General features: G+C 33.6%; 2 protein-coding genes across 2 annotated transcripts; one reads left to right on the forward strand and one right to left on the reverse strand.

Moving 5' to 3' along the window:
* Positions 1-2228: 2228 nt before the first annotated feature.
* LOC147066495 (putative tRNA (uracil-O(2)-)-methyltransferase) lies at positions 2229-7448 on the reverse strand. The gene is made up of 4 exons (XM_085955546.1): positions 6832-7448; positions 5195-5379; positions 4817-5065; positions 2229-4346 (listed from the first exon to the last, which is right to left on the reverse strand). Exons 1-4 carry the CDS (start codon positions 7331-7333, stop codon positions 3435-3437), a joined length of 1848 nt encoding a protein of 615 aa, XP_085811672.1. The 5' UTR covers positions 7334-7448; the 3' UTR covers positions 2229-3434.
* A 237-nt stretch (positions 7449-7685) lies between these two features.
* Positions 7686-23158, forward strand: LOC147066496 (WD repeat-containing protein 35-like). The gene is made up of 21 exons (XM_085956209.1): positions 7686-7787; positions 8389-8500; positions 9177-9316; positions 10351-10453; positions 10532-10692; positions 10845-10992; positions 11326-11456; positions 12127-12330; positions 12912-13026; positions 13110-13223; positions 14762-14981; positions 15109-15331; positions 16736-16905; positions 17103-17306; positions 17845-17988; positions 18093-18228; positions 19361-19483; positions 19580-19670; positions 20272-20543; positions 20994-21106; positions 22978-23158. Exons 1-21 carry the CDS (start codon positions 7764-7766, stop codon positions 23156-23158), a joined length of 3129 nt encoding a protein of 1042 aa, XP_085812335.1. The 5' UTR covers positions 7686-7763.
* The last annotated feature ends 453 nt before the right edge of the window (positions 23159-23611 follow it).

Below are 23611 nucleotides of genomic sequence, written 5' to 3' on the forward strand. Positions count from 1 at the left end.
GTTGCCAGATGAAAAGCATGGGCAAAATAGCGTAATATTTAACGGTCGTCTACTAACTTGAGAAACTGACTAATTAAAAATTACCTACCTAAGCTTTACTCATCTCAATAAAATTACTGTAAAAGCTTTTTGAGCAATTTATTTTTATATTTTCTTGTCAACGGTCATGAACAACTACTATATCGTCGCTATAGGATTTGTTTCCCGAATAGACCAAATGTCAATTTTACAGGAGACGAAAAACAAATTTCATTGTCGTATATTTTAATATCAGTAGATGTATCAATCATTCTTTCTATACTGTAAGATTGCAACATTATCTAAGAATAGATTCCAAGAATAATATACTGGTATAAATCATTATATGCACAGAAAATACGTTTTATTTACAAGTACTCACTGTGGATATTCGGGAAATTTTTAGCGCTCTCTCAGAATAATGGATATTCGGGACAAAACATGGACGTTCGGGATTTAAGACCGTAGCGTATTGCTGCACGGCCCACGGATTACTGAGTGGTCAAAAAGTACGCGCCTCAAATGTTATATTTATTTACATGATAACTGTTAATAATTACCTCTACTATTTAAATACTTAATGATCGTAATTACCCAAGTTCGTATGTAATAATAACATGCGGCAATCGCTTTTTCGGTTTTTTTCGGATTAAGTAATAAAATAGTTTTTAAGTAATTAACTATTTTTTATTGAACGAATAATTCACAAGATTTAAGAATGTACCATTCTAATAATTGAACATACTTACATAATTTTTTTAAATCACTTCTGAGAAAATATATTATACGGTACTACTTCAATTACTAACCGCCGTCACGGTCATTTCTCCAATATTTTATGATGGTAAGTACTTACTCGTACTTGCTAACAATTTTATATTAATACTTTTTCCAAAAAAAAAAAATCTATTTATATATATCTTCATACTACTTCAATTACTAACCGCCGTCATGGTCATTTCTCCAATATTTTATGATGGTAGGTACTTACTCGTACTTGGTAACAATTTTTTATTAATACTTTTTCAAAAAATTATTATATCTATATATTTTTTTTTTTTTATTAATTATTATATATATATATTTCTATAATTGACAATTAAACTTATTACAAACCACCAAATAAATATTATATATTTACTATTGTAAGGAATAACAACACAAAATAATAGCATGTATAAATTAATTACCATTGGCTGCTAATATTAGGTAGGTACCAATATCCTAAGTATATAATATCCACCAAATAAATAGTTACTAACATACATATTAAATTAAATTAACTATCAGCGCATTCAAAAATAAATAATAGAATCGCCTTTATTTTCATAGAAATACCTTGATTAAAAGTAAAATGAAGACAAACAATGTTTGATTAATAATAATTTGAAATAATAATTATTTTTTACGTCATAGTAGTTGCCGGGTCATACTGTAGAATTCATATAACCGTTGGGATTTTGTGTCATTTATCAAAACAAAATGCAGTTATTTAGGTTAAAATACTCAGTTCCACAACTCTACTGTAAGTTCAAGGCGAACTGGTGATGTATCAGCTATGAATGATCTCTTCAAATTTGATGAATTCACTATTAAAACAATAGTAACGTTAAAAACAATATCAATAAGACGAAATTTGAAAGAAGTCTCCAGACGGCCGAAAAATATGAAAGTGGGCGTGATTGTTTTAGAGCTAGACAGCGTGAATGTGGGAGCGAGATGCACGGCGTGAGCGCGGTTTGATTGGCTAAAGTCATATTCGGGAAATAAGCACTCAGCCAGAGATATATTTCGACCGAAATTAACTTGGATATTCAGGTACGAATAATTGGACATTCGGGAGAACACCACGGAGTAATTGTAACTTAACATGGCGTATTCGGGTTTTTTAAAAAAATATCTCTGTTCCTAGATAAAAATATATTGTTTTTATAAATGATTTCGGTAGAGTTCGATAAAAGAAATTGAACTGCATTAAAATGTCGATTTCGACAAAAATGGATATTCGGGAAACAAATCCTATAGTGACGATATGGCTGCAGACACACCGCATTGCAGTGGACGTGCGTCGACTCAGGGTCTTGTTTGATTCCAATTACATCCGATTAGGATTAATCAACAATTGAATTTATTGTTCAACTTTTGTGTTCACAATTTTTAAATTGAAGTTTTTTCCTTCTAGTAAGGATATTTTTTTCATTTTTAATAGGTAGGTTTATCAAAAGTTTTCATAGTATGTGCTTTGGCATCTTAGGGCACTGCAAGATAGTCAGAAAGGCAGTTCAATTTTAGAAATACCATGGACAGCACAAACTCAATGTCTCAATATGAAATGAGGATGGATATAGCAAGTTCTATCCCAAAATTTGAGGAACTGTGTGGTGGCCATTTTATTGGATATTCAGAAAGGCAGTTTAATTATATAAATAAGGTGGACATGCACAGTGACGTCCCGTGAGGGTGGGCAGATTGAGCGTCGCTTGGGGGCGGCAAATCAAGGAGAATCATTAAGTATATATATAGAAATAGCTACCTAAACTTGGTAATAACGGAAATATCTTTCCATTAAAAAATTCAACGTCACGTTCTTTGGGAACAGCAATGACACGTGCATACCTAATTTAAAATGTATCCAAATATGTCATTCGCGAGTTTTGGAAGTTGTCAGGTGTATTTTTAAATGTATACCTACCTACCTACCTATCCCGCCTATCTACCTATCTGAAACCGTAGACTTGCAATATTGTTTATTAAAGCAGAGATGCTATTTAAAATAGATTAGTGGTATATTTCTTGTTAGTAATGTATCCTACAACACATTTCTTAGATATTGGAGTCATGAAAGGATGATAAAAAGTACTGTACATATTTAAAAAATGTGGTAGCATTTTGTCACTGCCTGGGGGCGGCATTTTGTCTAGGGACGTCACTGGACATGCACAAACTTAAAATGAAATGAGGATGGATACAGTTCTATCCCAAGATTTGAGGAACTGAGGTGGCTATTTGATTTTTTGAAAATTGAAATATTACCGTCGATGGCTCATAATGTTAATTAAATGTAAGTGTAGTGTAAAATGTAATGTAATGTAAATAATCTTCATCACATAGCCATATGTTAATATTCTGTTAAAAAGTTCAAATGCGTTTTTGTCTGCCAATGACATATTTTTTAGAGCATTGGTGAATCATTTACAAGATTAGCTAATCCATTTTCATTTTAATTGTAAAACAAAATTTAATTGCCAACACAGTTATATCTAAAACTAGTAGTACCTATTTGCAGTGTTGTGAAAAATAATACCAATGGCGAGACGTCTAAAGTAGCTATTCAATTCAAATTTTTTTTTTTCATTTGAAGAGATTGTAATTATTGGGATTAGAAAAACAGTTTAAACACTTTTTAAATACTTTTATTATGTATGAAGAAAACTACAATTTTCAAATGTTAAAGGGCAGCCATCTGGATGATTTAAATGAAACCAACATGGCCGGTGATTAAATGATAAATTATTCATCTTCTTTTTCTTCTCATTTTTCATTTTTGAAAAGTGTTTAAGCACTTCCGCTTTTGTCCTTGGATACCGAAGTTTCACTTTACCGGAAACTACTTCGAAAATGTGATGATTATTCCGGAGTAGAGTTTGTAAGCCTCCACATTCATTTTTTAACAATTTCAATTTCTCCGACGATACAAATTTAACAAGATCACCGAGAGGGATACAACCCCCTGAATTCCATTTATCGGTTGAATAGTTTTTTTCTTTGAGAAGGTTTGCAGTTACAATAGACACTATTTCGTTGACAACAGTTTTTTCAATTTTAGTGCAATTGCGTACTTTTTCTATACCTTCTCTAGGAATAAAATTGGCCACCCATTTATTATCTTTATCAATCGTAGAAGCAGTAAATTTATTTATAATATTGCTAGAATTATTATTCATACATCTATTATCAATGAATTTTTGTATTTCATTGCAGTGCAAATCATGACTATCTTTAGAATAAAGTCTATCGGTTCCCACCAAGCAAATTCTTTTGGTGCTTGGAATTTTCAATCTATCGGTTTGGGTCTTTATTCCGCAAGTATCACAAATAAGTTTGACATATTCTAAATATTCATTGTATTGACTTTTAGACGAATCCTTTCTCTGATATTTCTTGCCATTGAAATCGAATGCACAACACGGAAGAAGAAAGAATCTAGAGTTGTAGGAACTTCTTGCAGCTAGAACTGGAACCCAGGGTGTCAATTCATCGGAATGGTTTCCAATTAACCAATCTGTTTCTTGATACAAACATTTTTCAGATGGTGTTACAGGCTCCACCTAAAATTAAGATTTACATAGAATTGTTTGTAATATTATGTCTTCCCAGGACCGTATTTTGACCTAGGTCCTAGGATATAGAGGGCAAATAATAAAAATAATCAAAAACGTTTCTTAAAATATGAATTTTGAAGGTAGTCATAAGTTTGTAAATCAGAATAGGAATATAAAAAAACGATATGTCCATTATTTTTCTAAACAAATAATATGGTCACCGTAAAGAGATTTTCTTATTTTTCGAGGGGTCTGAGTTTCAGGTCGTGCCTAGGAACAGAAATTTTCTTAATTGGACCTTGTGTTTTTGACGTTAAAGTTGTTACATTAGCAAAATCAACAAACTAAAGAATAATGAAAAGTCAACACAAACACAATCACTGCTGATCTTTTAATTACCACATTAAAATAACACGTTAATTATATCTAATGGCCAAGTACTCCAAACGCGCCATAATTTATTAATAAAATATAACCTCTAGCTTTACGAAATCTGGATATAGATCCCATATCCCTCTCTTCCGGACATCGACTCCTCTTCCAGGATGACCTTCACTTGCTAAAATATATACCAATAATCCATTCCCACATCCCAAATCGATAAAAGATTGCATGTTCTTATTGTCAGTTGACATTCTCTCTTCTTCCCAGAGAAGAAGAAGATATGAAGCAATGGCTACATCCTCAAATACAAATTTAGAAGGGTCTGTATTCTCCGGCCATATCTGGAAAGGAAATGCATACATGAAATTATTTTGCATTACAGAAATAAATTAGCGGGATTTATATTCCAATTAAATCAATTTTTTGAAATTCAACAAACAAATAAAATAATAGATATCATGAAAACTCACTTTCACCATTTCCTGGCCATATTTTATTTTTAACTCCTGATATTTATTGTTGTATTTATCAAGGGATACTAAATTCAATGAACCTTCTACAAAACCATTATTTGACGATTCTGAAAGAGCCCATTTTTTAATACGAGGAAGTAACTTCTCTTTCAACCATTGTAAAGACGATTCCGTTTCATCAACTGCAATAAAATACAAAGGCTGTACTTATAACATTTCAAAGAAAACACAAACTGCAATATCTGGAGTAACAGAGTAATTGTCACCCCAAGTAAATTATGAACATTAGTGATAGCCACAGAGCATATTACTAAAATAGAAATGCAAACATGCCTAGCCATAAACTAATAATTCGAAGCCAGGTTTGCTTTATGACTTAATGACAGTCAAATCATAAAATGCAAGAAATACAAAGACCTCTCAATGCCCACAAATACTACCTACCAATATTGAATTCGCATTTCGATTACGTGACAAACTTTAATCCATATTAATACAGATGTAAATATTTAAAATAACATCGTCGTTGAAACTAGAAAATTGTGTATCTCCAAAAAAACTAGGTACATACTTTACCTACAGGAGAGACAAAAAACATTATGGTTTTAGAGTTAAATTATCCATGATATTATAACAATGTTACAATTTTTTTGAAGTTACATCATTTTCAAGACAGGTCAGATATTAATAACAGCCACTAAAATGTGTAACTCCGTTTTAATCGAAAAGTGAGTTTGAATGCTGCTTTTTTTTTATTAAGACTTCGTAACTTAATAAAAAAAAAGATGGCATTCAAAATCACTTTTCGATTAAAACGGAGTTACACATTTTTCTAGTTTCAACGACGATATGGCATTAAATCATACATAATTTGAGATATTTTTATAGATAGTAGATTATTTTTTACAACGTTTTCATTAGCTCGTATTCTTGTTTGTCCAGTAGTTGTTTGTCCAGTACAAATCTTGCAATCGATTTTTAACTAACTTCCCGACTAGCTAGACATTTGAAACTTTTAGAATATATCAGAACACGATGCCAATGCATTCTTTTAATACTTTTAGCCAACTATAAGTAGAATTGAATTCATTTTCAGTTAATTCTGTTTTGTATGAAAAGTTATTTCATAAGAAATTCGTAATCCAATCCACTATTATTGGTTGCTAAGTGGGTGGTCCTAGCAACTAAATTATTATTATATACATGCGTTACTATGGATATCAAAATGACATTTCAGTATTCTATATTTGTTTGTTTGTTTTTTATTTACTTCATATCAAGTACAAGTTTGAGCATATTGAGCATAATAATTCAACAGAAAATTTGAAAACATATATAAAAAGTTCTTTTTATCATTTATACAATCCATGATTGTATATTATAACTTCACGTCTCTTTATTTCTTTTTCAATTCAAGTCCATTTTCAAATATAGACAGAACCCAATCAATAAAAACAAGGTTATACGAGGGTCATATTTCAGTGTGATTCTCATACATTTAAATACCAAATAAAATGACTGCACACTTTTTGCCAGTGACGAGAGCAAGAAAAGTCTGTTTCAGGCGTCATTGGTGGAATTAAACATTATTCAACTGTTGTGAGGATCGGTCAATGATTTCATTACAAACTCACCTGAGGGGACTTCCAGAACAATTTGTTCAGCATCTAGCTTAAAATAGTATGGGAAGTCTGGAGCCAAATTTATTGCGCCAACATTATCGGATACATTTACAAATATTGCTCTGTCGTTGTGGAAATCTAAAATTGCTATTCTACATGTTTCTTTATAGCTAGGACTTCTTGGTAGTAACTTTTGGAGACAAATATAAATATGTGTATGCTCGCTGTGACTGTCTGGAAAACTTAGCCCATCATCAAACTCATCGTCGGTCAAAGGCAATAAAGGCGATTTGGTAGTCATGGCATCGATTATAAAAGATTCAGAAGCGTTTGTAAGACAACTAAAGCTCATAGTATGACATTTCCCAATAAGATCTTCGCAAGCGTTTGCATAGTAAGGGATTTTGAAGTTGGAGATCTGTATAACCCCACTTAAACGTCGATTAACAACGTGCGAGTTTTTTATCCAGATTTTTATGGCTTTCCAGAACTGTTCGCGATTTATATTAGACATTTTTATTATATTTATTTGAGGTCCTGTAATTTTCGTCTCTGTTAGAATTTAATAAAGCCACGAAGTGTTTTTACGAATTTTTTGACACTTAACAGTGATTTGACATTTGACGTCTAATTTGTCAGGAATATGTTGCCTCTTAAACAAAAAAACAGAGTTTAAAAAATATTTTTTGTAAAATAATAACTTTCTTTGTAAATATATTCTATAGATACCACTTATCAGTTTTTTCACATAATTTTTCTTAAATAAATACTAAACGATATTCTAAATTTTATTGAAAAAATGTAGTTTATCATGCATACTTATTAATAAAAAGGTTTTTGAAATAAATAATATTTAATAATATTGCAATACCAAAAAGTTTCTTGTTGAAGGTGGGGGTGTTGTTTATGTGGGGCTGCGAAAAATTTCATGTTTTTAATAAAATATGTTCATTTATATGAGTAAAAAGGTATTATATGTGAGGATTTATATCAACCTACTACATTGAACTTTTATTTATTAGTTTAAAGTGTATTTTTTACTGTTTCGTGGTGTTGTTGTATTTACCGTTACTATGGCTACAGCGCGCGAGTTTTTTTTTTATTTCTGTTTTTGTATTTTTATAAAAAAAAGAAACTTACGAGACTGTCATAAACATAGTAAACTATTCCACTTTTTAAGAATCAATCTTTTCCATCGCCATAATAATATCCTCCAAATTAGGTGATATTTAATACACAAAAGATTTTTGATAGTGAAACTTTTTTGTGCTATGCTAATGTGTTTTACGATTTTTATTCAAATTTAATTAATTAGATTTAGTGATATCATACCAACAATTTGGTATTAATTATAGTTGGAAGCTATAACTATATATTTATGTTTAGAATTTTTTTTTAATATTGCACCTTAAAAAGTGTAGGATATTTAAAAATCAATGGTATGAATCATGTAGTTTATTTTAATTACCCATCAATTTTAGTATCAAGTAGGTACTTACCTTTACCCATTTGAAATATGGATGAAATACTTACATTTTAATAGTTTTCAAATGATATTCTAATTTTCAGATTGCGATTCCCAAGCACGCCGGTATCAGTTGCCTATCATGGAATCAGCAAGCGGGTTATATTGCTCTCGGAGGAGACGATGGAATGCTCAAAGTACTCAAGCTAGAATCTGGTAAGAAATTCCATCAACATAGTAAATTTCATTAACACCCATCAGTTTCTGAATGTGAACATAATGATTTTTGTTGCTGATCTTGTTAAAATGAATTGATCACAAGATCGGGGTTATAACAGGTCTAAACAATATGAATTGCCGAATACTCCATGGATACTGGTTTTATAACATGTTTGATTTCGAGACCAGAATGCTCTCTTGAATTCATTCTGACCATGTTCGATCCCAATAGGATCATATGGCCCCCCACAGAGTGAAGGTTTGCATTAACAGATTTTTTTTCACGAGAAATGGATGTCAGCTACTTGCTCAACCAATTAGGTCCATACTCTGAGTCATACACAAATTGAAAAACAATGTGTGTACTTGACAGATCCAGGATTCGAACCTGAGGCCCACGGCATCATAGGCCGACTCTTAAGCTGCGCGGCCATCGTGGGTGAAGCTCTCTTGAATAATGTGATTTTAATATTACTGTATATTAAGTCACTATTTTTTTATGACCTTATTTGACCTTTCAATATATTCACCACCTTTGACAATAAAACATAAATTGCAATAGGGGAGACCAATATTCAATAGTGAACAATGTTATATTGTTTATGATGACTAGTGATAACATATTTTTTTTGTATTTATCTATACGTCGTCTGTGTAATTTTTTTTTCTGTAGGTGGTGGTGGAAATTTATCCATGAACCTGAGTCTGGAGGGTCACACTGGTCAACTGCAGGTGGCGACTTGGAATGAAATTCATCAGAAACTCACCACCAGCGATGAGCATGGAGTCATTATTGTATGGATGCTCTACAAGGTGAATACCTATTTGAAAATTATTTATTGTAGATTTTGACATGCCCATTCACATTATCGTGTATTGAATGAGTTATTCTATTTTGGCTTATTTGAAATATGTACAGGGCCAAGCCATATGGGGTTGTTGGGGTTTTTACCCAGATTTTTTTTATAAATAATAATATTAAAAAATATATATCACATTCAATTGTATGAATCAAGGGTGGCAAATCAAAGAAATAATACAAAATATAATTAAAATACATATAATCTCCCATCTATGACTAATGTAATACAGTTGTATAGGTACAAATATACCGAAAAGCATTCTCTTTAAGCTTCAATGGAACGGGTCAGTATACTAACATAATAGGAATAAAACGTTACTGCAAAAATATAAAAAATTTTACCTACGTAAAAAAAATTACAGATAGTAATTTTCGTTTATGTTATCATACGAAAAAAAATTTGTATTACTTAATGTACCTACACAATATATTTCAATAAAATTATTATCTAATTGAACTTTTTTTGATTTCATTAAAATGCCATTAAAAATATGTATTTATATTGTTGGAGTTAACGCCCACGGTGGCCGCGCGGCATAAGCGTTGGACTATAAAGCCATGGGTCCCAGGTTCGAATCCTGGGTCTGGCAAGTACACATATTGTTTTTCAATTTGTGTGTGTCAGGGTATGGACCTAATAGGTTGAGCAACTGGTTGACATCCATTTCTCGTAAAAAACAAAATCTGTCAATACAAACCTCCACTCTGTGGAGCCCATATGATCCTATCAGGATCAGACATGGTCGAAAAAAAAAAAAAATTGTTGGAGTGGGGATTTGGGTTGCCATCTGGGTGGCAACTGTTTTTGGACGGCCCTGTGTGTACATAATTTTGAAAAGTGTTAAAAAATCTAAGATTTAAACACACTCATAATATGTCATTAAATATCAATATTTATATCAAATAGCTTGGAAATAATCTTGGATTTTCGTCAGCTTGTCACGTAATGCATAACTGATTTAGTGTTTCATCTTTCTGAATGCAGGGTTCGTGGTATGAAGAAATGATCAACAACAGAAACAAATCAACTGTCAGTGGAATGGCGTGGAGTTCTGACGGCCAAAAAATATGCATAGCATATGAAGACGGTAAGAGACATTCGATTAGTTTCACAAAACAATAATATCTGAATTTGTATGTTATTACGAGATTGTGGTCTTTTATAGGGGCTGTTATTGTTGGTTCAGTGGACGGCTCCAGGGTTTGGGGTAAAGACATCAAAGGCTCTGGTCTAAGCGGTGTCCAGTGGTCTCCTGATAATAGCTTACTGTTGTTCGCCATGTCTTCGGGTGAGCTACATCTCTACGATAATCAAGGAAATTTTGCTGTAAGTATCTTAAATATTTTATATTAAATATCAGAATTTTCAGCGATTGTAGTGTATAATAAAAGTGTTGAAGGAAAGACTTTTTTCATCTTGCAACACAGATTCTAAAATATATAAGTACATACTATGTAATTTGTGTCTTTTTATTGCAGATGGCTCTACCAGTTCAATGCACTGATATCCCGGCAAAAGTGGTTGGCATGCATTGGTATGCCAATCAAGCATCTCCCGAGACACCAGCTCTTGCCATTTGCTATCAAAGCGGTCACATACAACTCATGAAAGGACACAATGATGATGGTATCTTCTAAGATTATCTTTCTTAATTTGTACCTACTGTTTAATCTTTTGTTAGTAAGTTGTAATAATAATCATATTGTGGTAGATTGGTAGATGAGCAACATTTCGTCTTGGAATCCAGGTATATATTCGGAAACAGGCGAGTATTCAACAATTTTCGGCTTTGGCAAGTGAGCGGAGCATGAGTATGACTCAAATCAGTTTGTCTTAGTCAGTTCTACTTACCATTTGCATACTACACCAACATTTTAATGTATCTTATCGCCTGTTACCGAAATCATACGAGTGCCAAGATTAAATGTTGCTCCTCTCACTCGTATAATTTTGAAACAGGTGCTGTGCTAATCGACAGTGGACTACAAGCCGTAAGCTGTCACTGGAACCATAACGGTACTGTCGTAGCCGTGGCCGGCACAGGACTTGATGATACAAATGCCGTCCAATTTTTCACACCTTTCGGAGAAGTACTGAAATGTTCATATTTTAAATAGAATCAATTATTGTCTCTGGAGGTTCTGATTTAGGGATATACAATAGTCCATAGACATCTTATTATTATCCACTTATGTAGTGGTTTACCTGTTTTATTATTTTGTTAACTCTAAACTAGGTGATTGAAACCTCCAATATGGCAATATATAATTGGTGTTTGTAAAAGAATACTATTTATACTGCACTAAATCACAATATGGCAACATTAATCATGGAGAAATCTTAACAAGCTAGTGCTGTAGCACAACAGTTATTCCTTGGGATAATACATTATGAATATGTACCATCTAGTTTTATTCCCTTTAAGCTGTCATTTGACAAATTTATTGCCAACTGTATGTCAACTCTATCGGGAGCTTTCGAGTGACGGTTGATAGACACTACTAATTTGGCTCACATTGACCTGAAAATCAATGTGAAGAAAACTGATGTCATTTGAATCCAACACCTATCCAAACTAACATAAAATAAAGCATAGTTTTTAGGAAATTTGGGCATTGATAGTAAGTACAATGTACTTGAGTCAATAACTTAATTGATTAAGTACAAATATACGTCGGATCAAATCCCAGTCCAAGATTTTTTCGATGGCAAAATTATTGTAGATGGTATTGAATTTATACAAATGTATTTGATTTTCAGCATTTGCGGACATTGCGTGTCCCCACAGGGGGAATGAAAGCATGCGTCTGGGAAGGAAGATCACTTCGAGTCGCTATAGCAGTTGATTCGTTCATTTATTTTGCTAATGTTAAGCCGGATTATAAGAAAGCCTACTACGGCAACACTCTAGCCTTTGCATCGTCGCAGCACACTGTGACTTTTTGGGATACGTCCACAAATCAGGTTTGTTTAATATTTACATCTACCAGTATCTAATTTTTAAGTTCTACGACTAATCTGGGTATAGTCCTTCTCCTGTATTTACCAGTATTTTCAGATTATTACTATCAGATTTTTTGCAAGAATGAGAGCATGTTACATAATATCTTGATTAGATGACTTTGGTGAGCAGGACATGTGCAGCGTGTGGAAAACTGCGAGCTGCGCAAAAGCAAATTATTAAAAAGCGAAAAGAAGTAAGGTAACTGCGGCTTCAATGGACTGATTGTATTATTACCAATATCGGGCGTATTTGTATCCAAGATGGCTTGGCACTGGAGTACTGTCAAGCATGAAATCTATTACTTGAAGACGCTAGATACAGTCCTGGGTTGTAGACACAAAGATGATGGTCATAATTTAATGTTCGTGATTAATGTGAAAATGAAATTGGTTTTCCTTTTTCTACCCGCCATTTGATAATTAAAAAATATTTCTTATTTTACATTATGCGCATTAAAGATTAAAGAATATATAAAACCCTTCACCCGCTAGGTTGATGTATTTAAAATTGTACGTTTGAACTGTATTTTTTATTAATTTAGTCATGGTTGAATCACATACCGAATGTGGTGGACATGTGCGGGATTGATGACTTCTGCGTCGTTGCCACGCCTCATTCACTGTTTGTCTGCAACCAGCAAGGCGTCCAATGCGATGGTGTGTAAAAAAATCTACTACATTAAAATATTTAAATTAATGTATAATAACAATATATCAACGATAAATCGATTTCCTTACAGCCAAGGTGACACCCATGGAGATCATGTATGCCTGTATGAATAGCGACGGGTTTGTCGTGGCTGCTTCCAAGGATTGCTTTATGCTATGGAGATTTTGCACACCCTCAAACGGATGTAAGACCAAGAACTATACTAAAGATATTTAACTACTATAAGTTAGTATTATATTTGATATCAATTCCAGAATGTTATGGTTGAATTGATAATTATTTGGATGCATTTTCTGTAAATAAGAAAATAGTGATCTACTCCACTGATGTCCCGATTTGGTTATTTACTTACTGGATTTGTAAAATGCTTGAAAATAGCTCGCCGTGTTATCAACAAATTTAAAATTGCATTTCTGTCAATAAGTCATTAAAATACTGATACCAATTAACATTATAAATGCCTAAATTCCTTATTCAATAATCCTGTAATCGAAAGAATTAGGTAGAAAAATATTTAATTCGTCGTTAATTTTCTACAAACACGTATTTCAATTTTTGTCAGTTTTGAGTTGTTTGATGTAATGAATTCAGAATTTGAATACGCACATATTCCAATAACACGTATCTCAAAACATACTTTATAACATAATAGATTTAAGCAATTACGAATTTCGATATGACAGGAAAAAAAAATACCGTTATGTTACCACTCGCGTTGTTTAAAGAGAAATATTCAGAGAGTTAATCGTCGACAAGCCCCAGAAATCGTTGCAGAGATGAGTCTCAAACTGAAACACATTTCATGCCGAGGGTTCAAAATCCTTAATTAATATTGATCTACGGAAATTTGTACATATTATACTGTTGGCCGCATCACAGTTCACCGTTAGATATTGTATCAGAAATAGATGGCCGTATAGTATAGAGATCAAATTATGCCTAAATAATATCTACACTTAAAAATACATAATTAAAACCACCAGAATATAAGGGAAGACAGAAGAAAATAGTTAATTTAGTAAATAAGAAATACATACAATCATATTGTATATTATATTTATATAGAATTCTGAGTGATTCATTATCAGATAATAATGACAGCGTTTTGATAGTACTCAATATCAAATCAATGTTTGTTCTTATTGAATCTAATAAAATTGGATCATTGCTGTTTGCAATGCTTCACAAACAACGCTTAATTCTTTATCATACTGCTTTAGAGCCATCTCCTTCCAGTATGACAGCTCACAGTAAACTGTGATACAGCAAAATGTAATTCGTATAATTTACATGTAACCCTTAATCAGTAAGTAAATAAATGTCATCCTAAAGTTTATGTAACATAGTATGTATTAGATAAACTTTCACCTATGTTTTTGTTACTTCTATGTCCTACAGATTGTGTGAAAAGGAAAATATACCTAATTTTCAATTGACCGAATCTGTGGTTTTAATAAAATTAAAGTTAAAACAAATCCCCAGACATACACCCCTCCATAACAATAATTAATTATTTTTTATTAACATTTTAATCTTATTTTGTTTTTCGGGCGTATGGCAAAGATTATATTTATGACTGTCGTGGACCATTAAACCGTGAACAAATAAATATAAAAATATGTAATACATACCTAAGACACATTGTGTGTACTGGCAATCATGTACCTACTTAATTCTAAATTAAAAGTACCATTCCTCATCTTTTTATGTTTTTTCCTCTAGCATCGAAAGAACAAATCTTCTATTCGGACGGGACACCATGTTTGGGTGAATTTCAGACATCGCAGGATTCCATATCTTGCATCGCTTGCTCTGATAGCATCCTACTCATTGGCCGAGAATCTGGAGACATTTTGACCTACTCTATGCCGGATTTAAGCAGTAAATCGACTTATAAAGTCCCTAATAAACCACACAAGCTGGCGATCAACTCCAATTCAAGGTAGTAGCTAATTTTTAGTATTTATTTTTAATTTTGAAGATGTCCACATAGCAGCCGCTGATTGAAATTTTTACTGCGAAATATTTTATTCCATTCCAATATGTTATAATATTATTATCTTTTTCAGTAAATTCAGCGTAATAGATACGGCCGGTGGTTTATTCTTGATTGACATGAGTGAAGATGTTACCCCACCCAGAGCAGCCCTTCGTAAAGACGTTTGGGGGGCGCTGTGGGCTACAGACAATCCACAGTTAATCGCGGTCATGGAGAAGGCGAGACTGTATATCTTGAAAGGAACAGAACCGGAGGAACCTTTAACTGCGGAAGGATATCTTTGCCAATTTCAAGTAAGTATAGACAATTAAAAACTGTAGCATTGTTTGTCCACTTTAATACCTTTACCTCACAAGCCTCTATGGATGAATGATCAGTGGATAATAATATTAAGGTTTTTTGTGGATGATTACAATAATTATTATGTACCTTGTAACAGTGGCGAAGAGTGACTTTTGGGAGTAGGTAGATTATGGGGTCATAGTTTATAGGTGAGTCATACATACTAGTATAATAATAATTATGATATTACTATGGATGAATAGTTACACCAATGTCAACGTACATTCTGTTTATTACAATGAATTTGCATCAATTTATAAATAATAAACAGTAATTTTCACTTCCATTCCACTGATGGCGTTCATTTGAAGACACTGAAAGTATGATTAGTATTAGCACGTAAAAAAACAAAACTGATGTGCTTCGATTCGACCATGTCCGATCCTAATAAGATCATTATGGGCCTCCACAGAGTGGAGGTTTGTATTAACAGATTTGTTTTTACGAGTAATAGATGTCAGCCACTTGCTCAACCCATTAGGTCCATACTCTGACTCGTACACAAATTTCAATTGGCCAATACCATTAGAAACAAGATGCATGTTTTCTATGTCTGTGCACTAAAGCCGCGTTGACATGGTCAAAGTACACTTCGAGGGTTTAGTGTCAAACAACACTATCTACAAAAGTGCAACTTTACAGGAGAGCCAAAAATCGTTATTTTAGATTCTTGTAACTCAACAAGGGAAATGTTTATTTAGAACCTAATGTTAATATTTTATAATTTATTGTGTATTGTACATTTATCTTGCTTATGATGATGTTAACATTTATAGGGATAGTTTTAAAAAAATATGAAAACAAGGGTAACTTATGTAGTTAGCGTTAAACTTTACTGACGATTTAATAAGAAATTAGAAAAGATTGACATAACGTTGTTTGACTATCATGTAGCCGTAAATGTAAAATAACGTTATCTCAAAAAAAAAAACAAACACTGTTTTGTAGACAACGTTGTCTGACTTTAAGCACTCGACTTGAACCGAGCGCCATCCAAGCGCACTCGCACGGGAGATCTTCATACAAATTACTCATATCCAAGCTACTTGGACCGCGTCCTACTCATCCAAGCTAGCTTGGATAGGAATAATTAGTATGAAGATGTCTCATACGAGTGCGCTCGGTCCAAGTCAACTTGGATAGTACTTGGACCGTGTCAACGCGGCCTAAGCTAGTGACTAAACACAATATGTAATTTAAAATTATATATCCAAGAGTCGCAAGAGAATTTATCATTATCCACAACCCTTGTACCCTGTGCGGCCCCTGAAAATTAGGAAATTAATAAATTTGCCTTACTGATTAGAACATAGTGTGTCACTGTATTGAACTGAAATAATATTTTGGATTGATAGGAATTGGAAATAATCTGCGCTAAGCTATCAGAGTTAGGAGAACGCGGTGAAGCAGAGCATTTGATTCGAATGGAAGTGAAATCGCTTCGAGATACTCGGCAACTATTGGACAAAGTCGGACTAAAGGAGGCCGAAGCTTTCATCAATGATAATCCTCATCCCAAACTATGGTAATTATAATTATATAACTTATAATGAAATATGATATCAATGGGTCCTATTGTCAATCATGAAAATTTTTATTGCCCGCCATTACAAACCAATGCGGCTCATGGTCATCTCCACTTCCCTATGTCTGCAAACTCCCTCCAACCTTTCGAGATGTAACCCTAAGATAACCTTAACATTTTGATCATGTTTATTGCAGGAGATTACTCGCTGAGGAGGCTTTAAAAAAATTAGATCTGCAGGCAGCCGAGACAGCGTATGTCCGTTGCCAAGATTATTCGGGAATCCAGCTAGTCAAACGATTGTCTGCGCTGCGAGGGACAGCTCTCCGATCCGCTGAAGTCCTAGCTTGTTTCAAACAGTTCGACGAAGCGGAAAAGATATATTTAAAAGAAGACAGAAGGTTAACATTGGTTTATTCGACTCATAAATTCATATTGAACTGTAAACAGTTTAAATCGAGTTCATAACTCAACATCCTCCCTAATGTTAAGACAGTATCATAAGGGTGTGGAATTTTCTTAACTCTGATGGGGGGCTTTATGTGGCATACTCAAAGCACACATGATTAGACGATCCACTCCTGTTTAGTCGCGATATCGTTGTTAGAGGCCACACCGAATGGGTTCTGTGCTGTTAGTTTGCATTATATTTTGTGCGTGGGCGCACTGTTCACTAAACTATCTCCCTGTCACGCTCTTTTCACCTAACTCTGCAAGAGTATTGTTCCAAATACCCCGATGAACTTTAGAATTCGACAAAATACATGATCATCCAGAGAACTCAAATATACGCCAGTATTTATCAGTAATAAAAAATAATGTGACAATACGAAAAAAAGACTTATTACATCGAGTTTACTGGTGTGTTTTTGTTTTTTTTTTATCATTGATAAACTATTGCTAAGTGAGTGAATTCATTGAAAGTATGTTTTTTTCCAGGGATTTGGCGATATTACTTCGTCAAAAGTTAGGTCATTGGTTTAGAGTCGTAGAACTCTTAAAAATGTCCACTAATACGACAGAAGCTCAGCTCAAAGAGGCGTACAATAATATTGGGCATTATTATCATGACAGACAGAATTGGTCAGTTTGTATATTTATTCATATATCTTCTTGTGATTGATACATTTCTACTAGGTATTCTATTACGGATCTAAAGATGTATGTTTTTTTATATAATATTTCAGGGCCAACGCTAGAGAATATTACACTTTATCAAATAACCAGGATGGTCTGATAAAATGTCATATAGCTCTGGAAGACACTGAAGCATTAGCAAAATTATCAATATCCAGTCCTAGAAAACAACATCTTATTCAAAAGGTTTGATAATCATTTATTCCATATATCATGTTTTCAATTATAGTCCGATAACAAGAAATCGGCAATAACAGGAAGTCGCTGTATTCGCATATAGAAGACTTCTCAGTGACGTACCTGTCATGGCGGCAGTGCACGCATGGCAGGCGTGTTTAAATAATATCTTGGCTCTCTTTTTAGACGCGACTCCTTTTCTTTTTTGTAATAAACCAAAAGTTTACTAATAATAATTCTAATATCACTTCTGACAATTTTAGACATATTTTTTATTATAAAAAGCTTCAAATTACATAAATTGATAGATCCATACACTACAGGAGCGTAAAATGAAATGATACATTTGGGGGCGTTCCTCATTTGAAAACGGAAGTGCGATTAGCTGCACTGGAGGGGATTGTTAGTTTACAGTTTTAACAAGTTTACAATATTTATCTCACAATAATTTTTTTTTTTTTTTGTGATTTTACCGAGGCTTTGACTGCGACTCGCTGTCATATCGCCTCTTCTCTTCTAGAAGGGGATCCGTCGATCAGGTCCTCACTCCTATTCTGTTAAATAACTTTACAATTTTGCCTAGCTCTTCCGTCTTACCCACCGCCAGGACACCCTTCAATTCGTCGACATTCTCATAGATATCTGCAATTCGCAGCTGTACTCTGTGAATTTCATATTTGGGGCATTGCAGTGCTATATGTACAATGTCCTCTAAAACATGACATTCATCGCAGAGCTGCGATTCGCTTCTTCCCATGAGGACATCAAATCTTTTGCCCATGGTGTGCCCTGTTCTTAGCCTCAGTATTAACTTAAGCTCATTCCTCGTCAAAGAAGACTCTACAAACCAGGGCACCTCTCGTGGTGATGGTAGAATTGACTTACTCCATTTCCCCTTTTCTAATGATGCCCTATGGTGAAAATCTATCCACATACTATGGCACATTTTTTTTATAGCCTCATTCCAGTCCAGGTTTTCTGGTATCCACTGATGTGGTACCCCTGAATGGCCGGCTTCCTTTGCCAGATCATCTGCCCTTTCATTTCCCTCAATGCCCATGTGCGATGGGATCCATTGAAGGCATAGATCTCCTCCTATCTCACAATAATTAAAGTTGTACATCAACAATTCTCATTTCAGGAAACAAAATTTGTCTTATCGAATGAATCTGACACTGTTGTTAGTCAAAAGCCAACTTTAGTAGGTGCCTTACAATTGAAAGACGCCGGGAGATTTTCGCAATCTGCAGCCACAGTCTTAAAGGTTGATATAACAATATATAATTATTATATTATTTTAATACTTTAGACAAAATTAACGTTGATGTAACACAATACGAATTTTCTTTATAAATTACAGTTGGCAGAGTCCGATACGGCAAATAGGTGCTCTCCTCTCAAAATGAAAAAACTATACGTTCTTGCTGGGCTATTGTACCAAAATGCGGGAGGTAATGTTTATAATATGCATAATTATTTGTAATCTTTAAACATGTAATGACCTGGGTTACATACATACATAGATTGATATAAAAGAAATTAACGAAATTTATGTTGTACTTATATGTTGTTATTTTTGTATCCGTCATTCATTCTAGTATTGAATATTAGCATATAACTTTTGACACCCATGATGGTGGAGAGATGATTTTGAAGGTTCGAACATGCAAAGATTCAAATCCTGCGTGGCAAAATTCACATGTAATTTTTCGATGTGTCTTTGAACCAGAGTAAGACCCAAGAATTGACCGGGTGACATGCATTTTAAATGAGATTTCATTTTTTGCCTTGATTGAAAAAATAGCTTTTTTAATTGGCCTTCTTTAGTTGTCGGTTCTAGAACAGATTGTCTGAAACACTTTATTAAAATTATATTTTGCTGTTGTAGATCTATCGGTATAGGTTGTCCGCTGGGTGAGGGCACTACACACTAACATTTGGCGTATCATCAGTATTTTTATACTGTAATGAAGAAGTTTAGTTCCAATTTTAAATACCGGACAATTTATTTGGTGGTGATAATTGTTACTAGTGTGTGTTCGATTATTTCAGACACTAATGGTGCAGCATTATGTTGGCGAAAAGCCGGATCGTGGCATTGGTTGTCACTGGCCCAACGCCTGGGGTCAGGAGGCGGTGAAGGTGGGAAAGGTGCAAACGCGAGCAGTTGGAGTGGCGGGTTGCGAGCGGCGTCCCGTCTCACCCAGCGCTGCCCCTCCCCTCCTCCAGGCCCGGCTGCTGCGGCCGCCCTCGCCCTTGCCGCAGCTAATGCCAGAGCCTTCGCCACTTGCTCGCAGGCGTTTGTTCAACTAGAAGCTTTACCTGTGAGTTCTTCCTTATTTTTTACACTAAAATCTATACAAGATAGTGACAAAATGGTCTTTTTGTAGAAACTTTAAATGACTGCAGGTCAGATGCAGACATCAAATTAAATTTAAAAGTTTAACTTAGGGGATCTATCTTGTAAATGGGTTTTTAACTACATTCAGTTTTAACAGTATTTATTCAGTACAACACGGACGGTTTCAAAAGTGCTCTAACTTTGGGTAGCCGAAATCGGGTGACTAGCACATAGATTTTTTGCGGTAATACTGAGATATGCAAATTAATTGTTTATAAGAAAACGAATGACAAATAAAATAATACACATTGCGTTCTCTTTGATATTGTCGTTTTATTCTTCAAGCTTTGTGGGTTAAGATAATTTTGATGTATTTACATGCCTGCTTGTATATTTTTGTGTTACTATTATACATGTATTTTTTCATTCAAAGGATGGTGAGTTGTATGCGGATTTAGCTGTGGAAATATTCAGCAAGCATCCACCCAAAGACCCCCAAGTAAATAGAGCCGAATGCGCCACGTGCAACACAATGGTTTCTGATTGGTAAGTGAATAGCATTTACCCGTAGAATAGGAGTCTAAAGTGCAAGATTAGTAGAAAAATTAGTTGCCTGTAGTCAGCAATTATTTTAGACTCGTTTTGCTTTGTGGGGAGGTTTCAACTTTCATACTTCTTTTGGCTTCAGAATCAAATAAATAATATTATTACGTAACTTTTTACTGTAATAAGATTATCGTATTATGTATGATAGGTACCTACCTATAAGACGTTTTAAAATGTCTGATTATTCTATTTCGGTTTCATAACTAATCACCTACTTATTGATTTTTTTTACTATGTGTGTGTGTGGTGAGTTATTTGCTTTTATGCTATTATTCATATAGGGACATCTCTTGATTTATTCTAGTCAGTGAGCACATTACACAAAAGAAAGTTTTATTTTAATATTATTTACAATTGAATTTTTAGCTATTATTATAAATAATTTATTTTCTACGGAAAACAGTCTCTTCTCGGTTGTTCCTTTATGACTGAGGATTGTGACCGCCTTGAAACGTTGCATGACCTACTCCAAACGATTAAATTTATGACATAAAAAAAGAGTGAACTTTAAATAATATCGTAGAAAAAACTTTTTTATTTATAAAAGAAAATATATTAATACGTTTTAACTCTCTCCTGAACATTTACAAAAAATAGAAGGTTTGCATAGTAAGCTGACGATATATAAATATGTAGGCTAGAAAAAAAAATCAAGGCCATCCAAAATATAGAAAAGCATAAAGAATTTAGCATTATACTTGATTTTTTTATAGGCTTGGAAAACTTTCAAATTGCAATCTCCATAACATTATTTCAAAACTTACCAACTTTTGGCAGTAACCTCACGATTAATAATAAAACAAAAATTAACATGTCTAAAGGTAAACTTTAAAAACCCTGTTTTGGGTTTTAAAAAAACTAAAAGCTAAAAAAATATTTTAAATAATTACAAGATAAAAAGAACTTTTTATATACGTTTTTAAATTTTCTGTTGAACCATATAAACTTGACTTGACTAGCTTAAACGATCAAAAAAATTTGTACTTGACATGTCATATTGATTTCCATAGTAACGCATATATATATTAATAATTTAGTTGCTAGGATCCCAGACCCCCTAGCAACCAATAATGGTGTCGAAATAACTTTTCATACAAGACAGAATTAACTGAAAATGAATTCAATTCTACTTAAAGATGGCTAAAAGTATTAAAAAAATGCATTGGCATCGTTATCTGATACATTCTAAAAGTTTCAAATGTCTAGCTAGTCGGGAAGTTAGTTAAAAATCGATTGCAAGATTTGTACCGGACAAAGAACCACCGGAAAAATAAGAATACAAGCTAAGAAAAACGTTGTAAAATAGAAATAAACCAAAACAAAAAATATATGTATTACAAAAAAGTGTGAGTATGTACATAATTTAATTCATGACTGAAAGACTCCAGATGTTTAATGTGTGAAAAATCACTATTTCGGCTCTCCTGTAAAGTTGTCAATATGGACTTAACTCTGGCATATAGATAATATGTATTTTGACAAGCAATAAATTTCATTTTACATAGATGGAAAAAACTATATTACGTTAGCAATCTACATAATTATACTCGAACATCTTCTTGGCTACGTGTTATAACTGTGAACTAACAAGCTCCTCCCCATTTTTAACCGCAATTCCATTATAAACTAACAAGCTCCTCCCGTTTAGTCGACAACAGTGCCTTCCGGCTTTTGCCTAAATCTTCTTGTTGGAGTATACATGTACGCTTATTAAATTTTTTACTAAAGTTCATAAGTCAAGCGTTAATTCTATGGTACCATGACTCTTTATTTAACTTTTAAGTTGTAAGTTAATTTAATGTCTGTTTCAGGGCAACGTCTTGTACAGGATGCGATGCAAAGTTTTCCGGCTGCGCAGTGAGTGGGAATTCCATCCACGATCCCCATTCCGTGTGGTCCTGCCAGCAATGTCAACACACCGTTGCTCAACCGGAAATTGTTCTCAGACAGACGTGTCCAGTGTGCCACGCTCACGTTAACCTGAATAGTTAATTTGAATTTAGCCAAGTAATTATGAAACTGCCACCCGTTGATTCATAGATAAAACCAATTTGACACATTGCAAGATGACCTATTCATCCTCTTGTAGATTAATACAACGTATTACAAATTAACTATAATACCAGTGGCGACTGGTGTAACATCATATAAACGCACTGCACTGCTTGCATTTTATTTGAAACATCGTTCAATATTTTCGATCATTTTTCTTCATAGGTTTTCAATATGATCACTCAGTTAAGCAACCATTAACTGAAATTGCCAAGAGTATGCGAAGTATACGTCATCTTCGTCTAAATCAATTGGGCCCTGGTAATATACATTTAGTTTACGTAAAATTAACCTAAAACCAATATAAAACAATGGAATCTGTGCTAAGCGTTTTCGCCATGAGTAAGCTAAATGTTGAATATCGTGTGCCAATCAAAAGGCATGTCATTGATC

This window comes from Rhyacophila brunnea, unplaced genomic scaffold (genome assembly GCF_057557595.1).
Source record: "Rhyacophila brunnea isolate RB1 unplaced genomic scaffold, BYU_Rbru_1.0 scaffold_5, whole genome shotgun sequence".
Taxonomy (NCBI): Eukaryota; Metazoa; Arthropoda; class Insecta; order Trichoptera; family Rhyacophilidae; genus Rhyacophila; species Rhyacophila brunnea.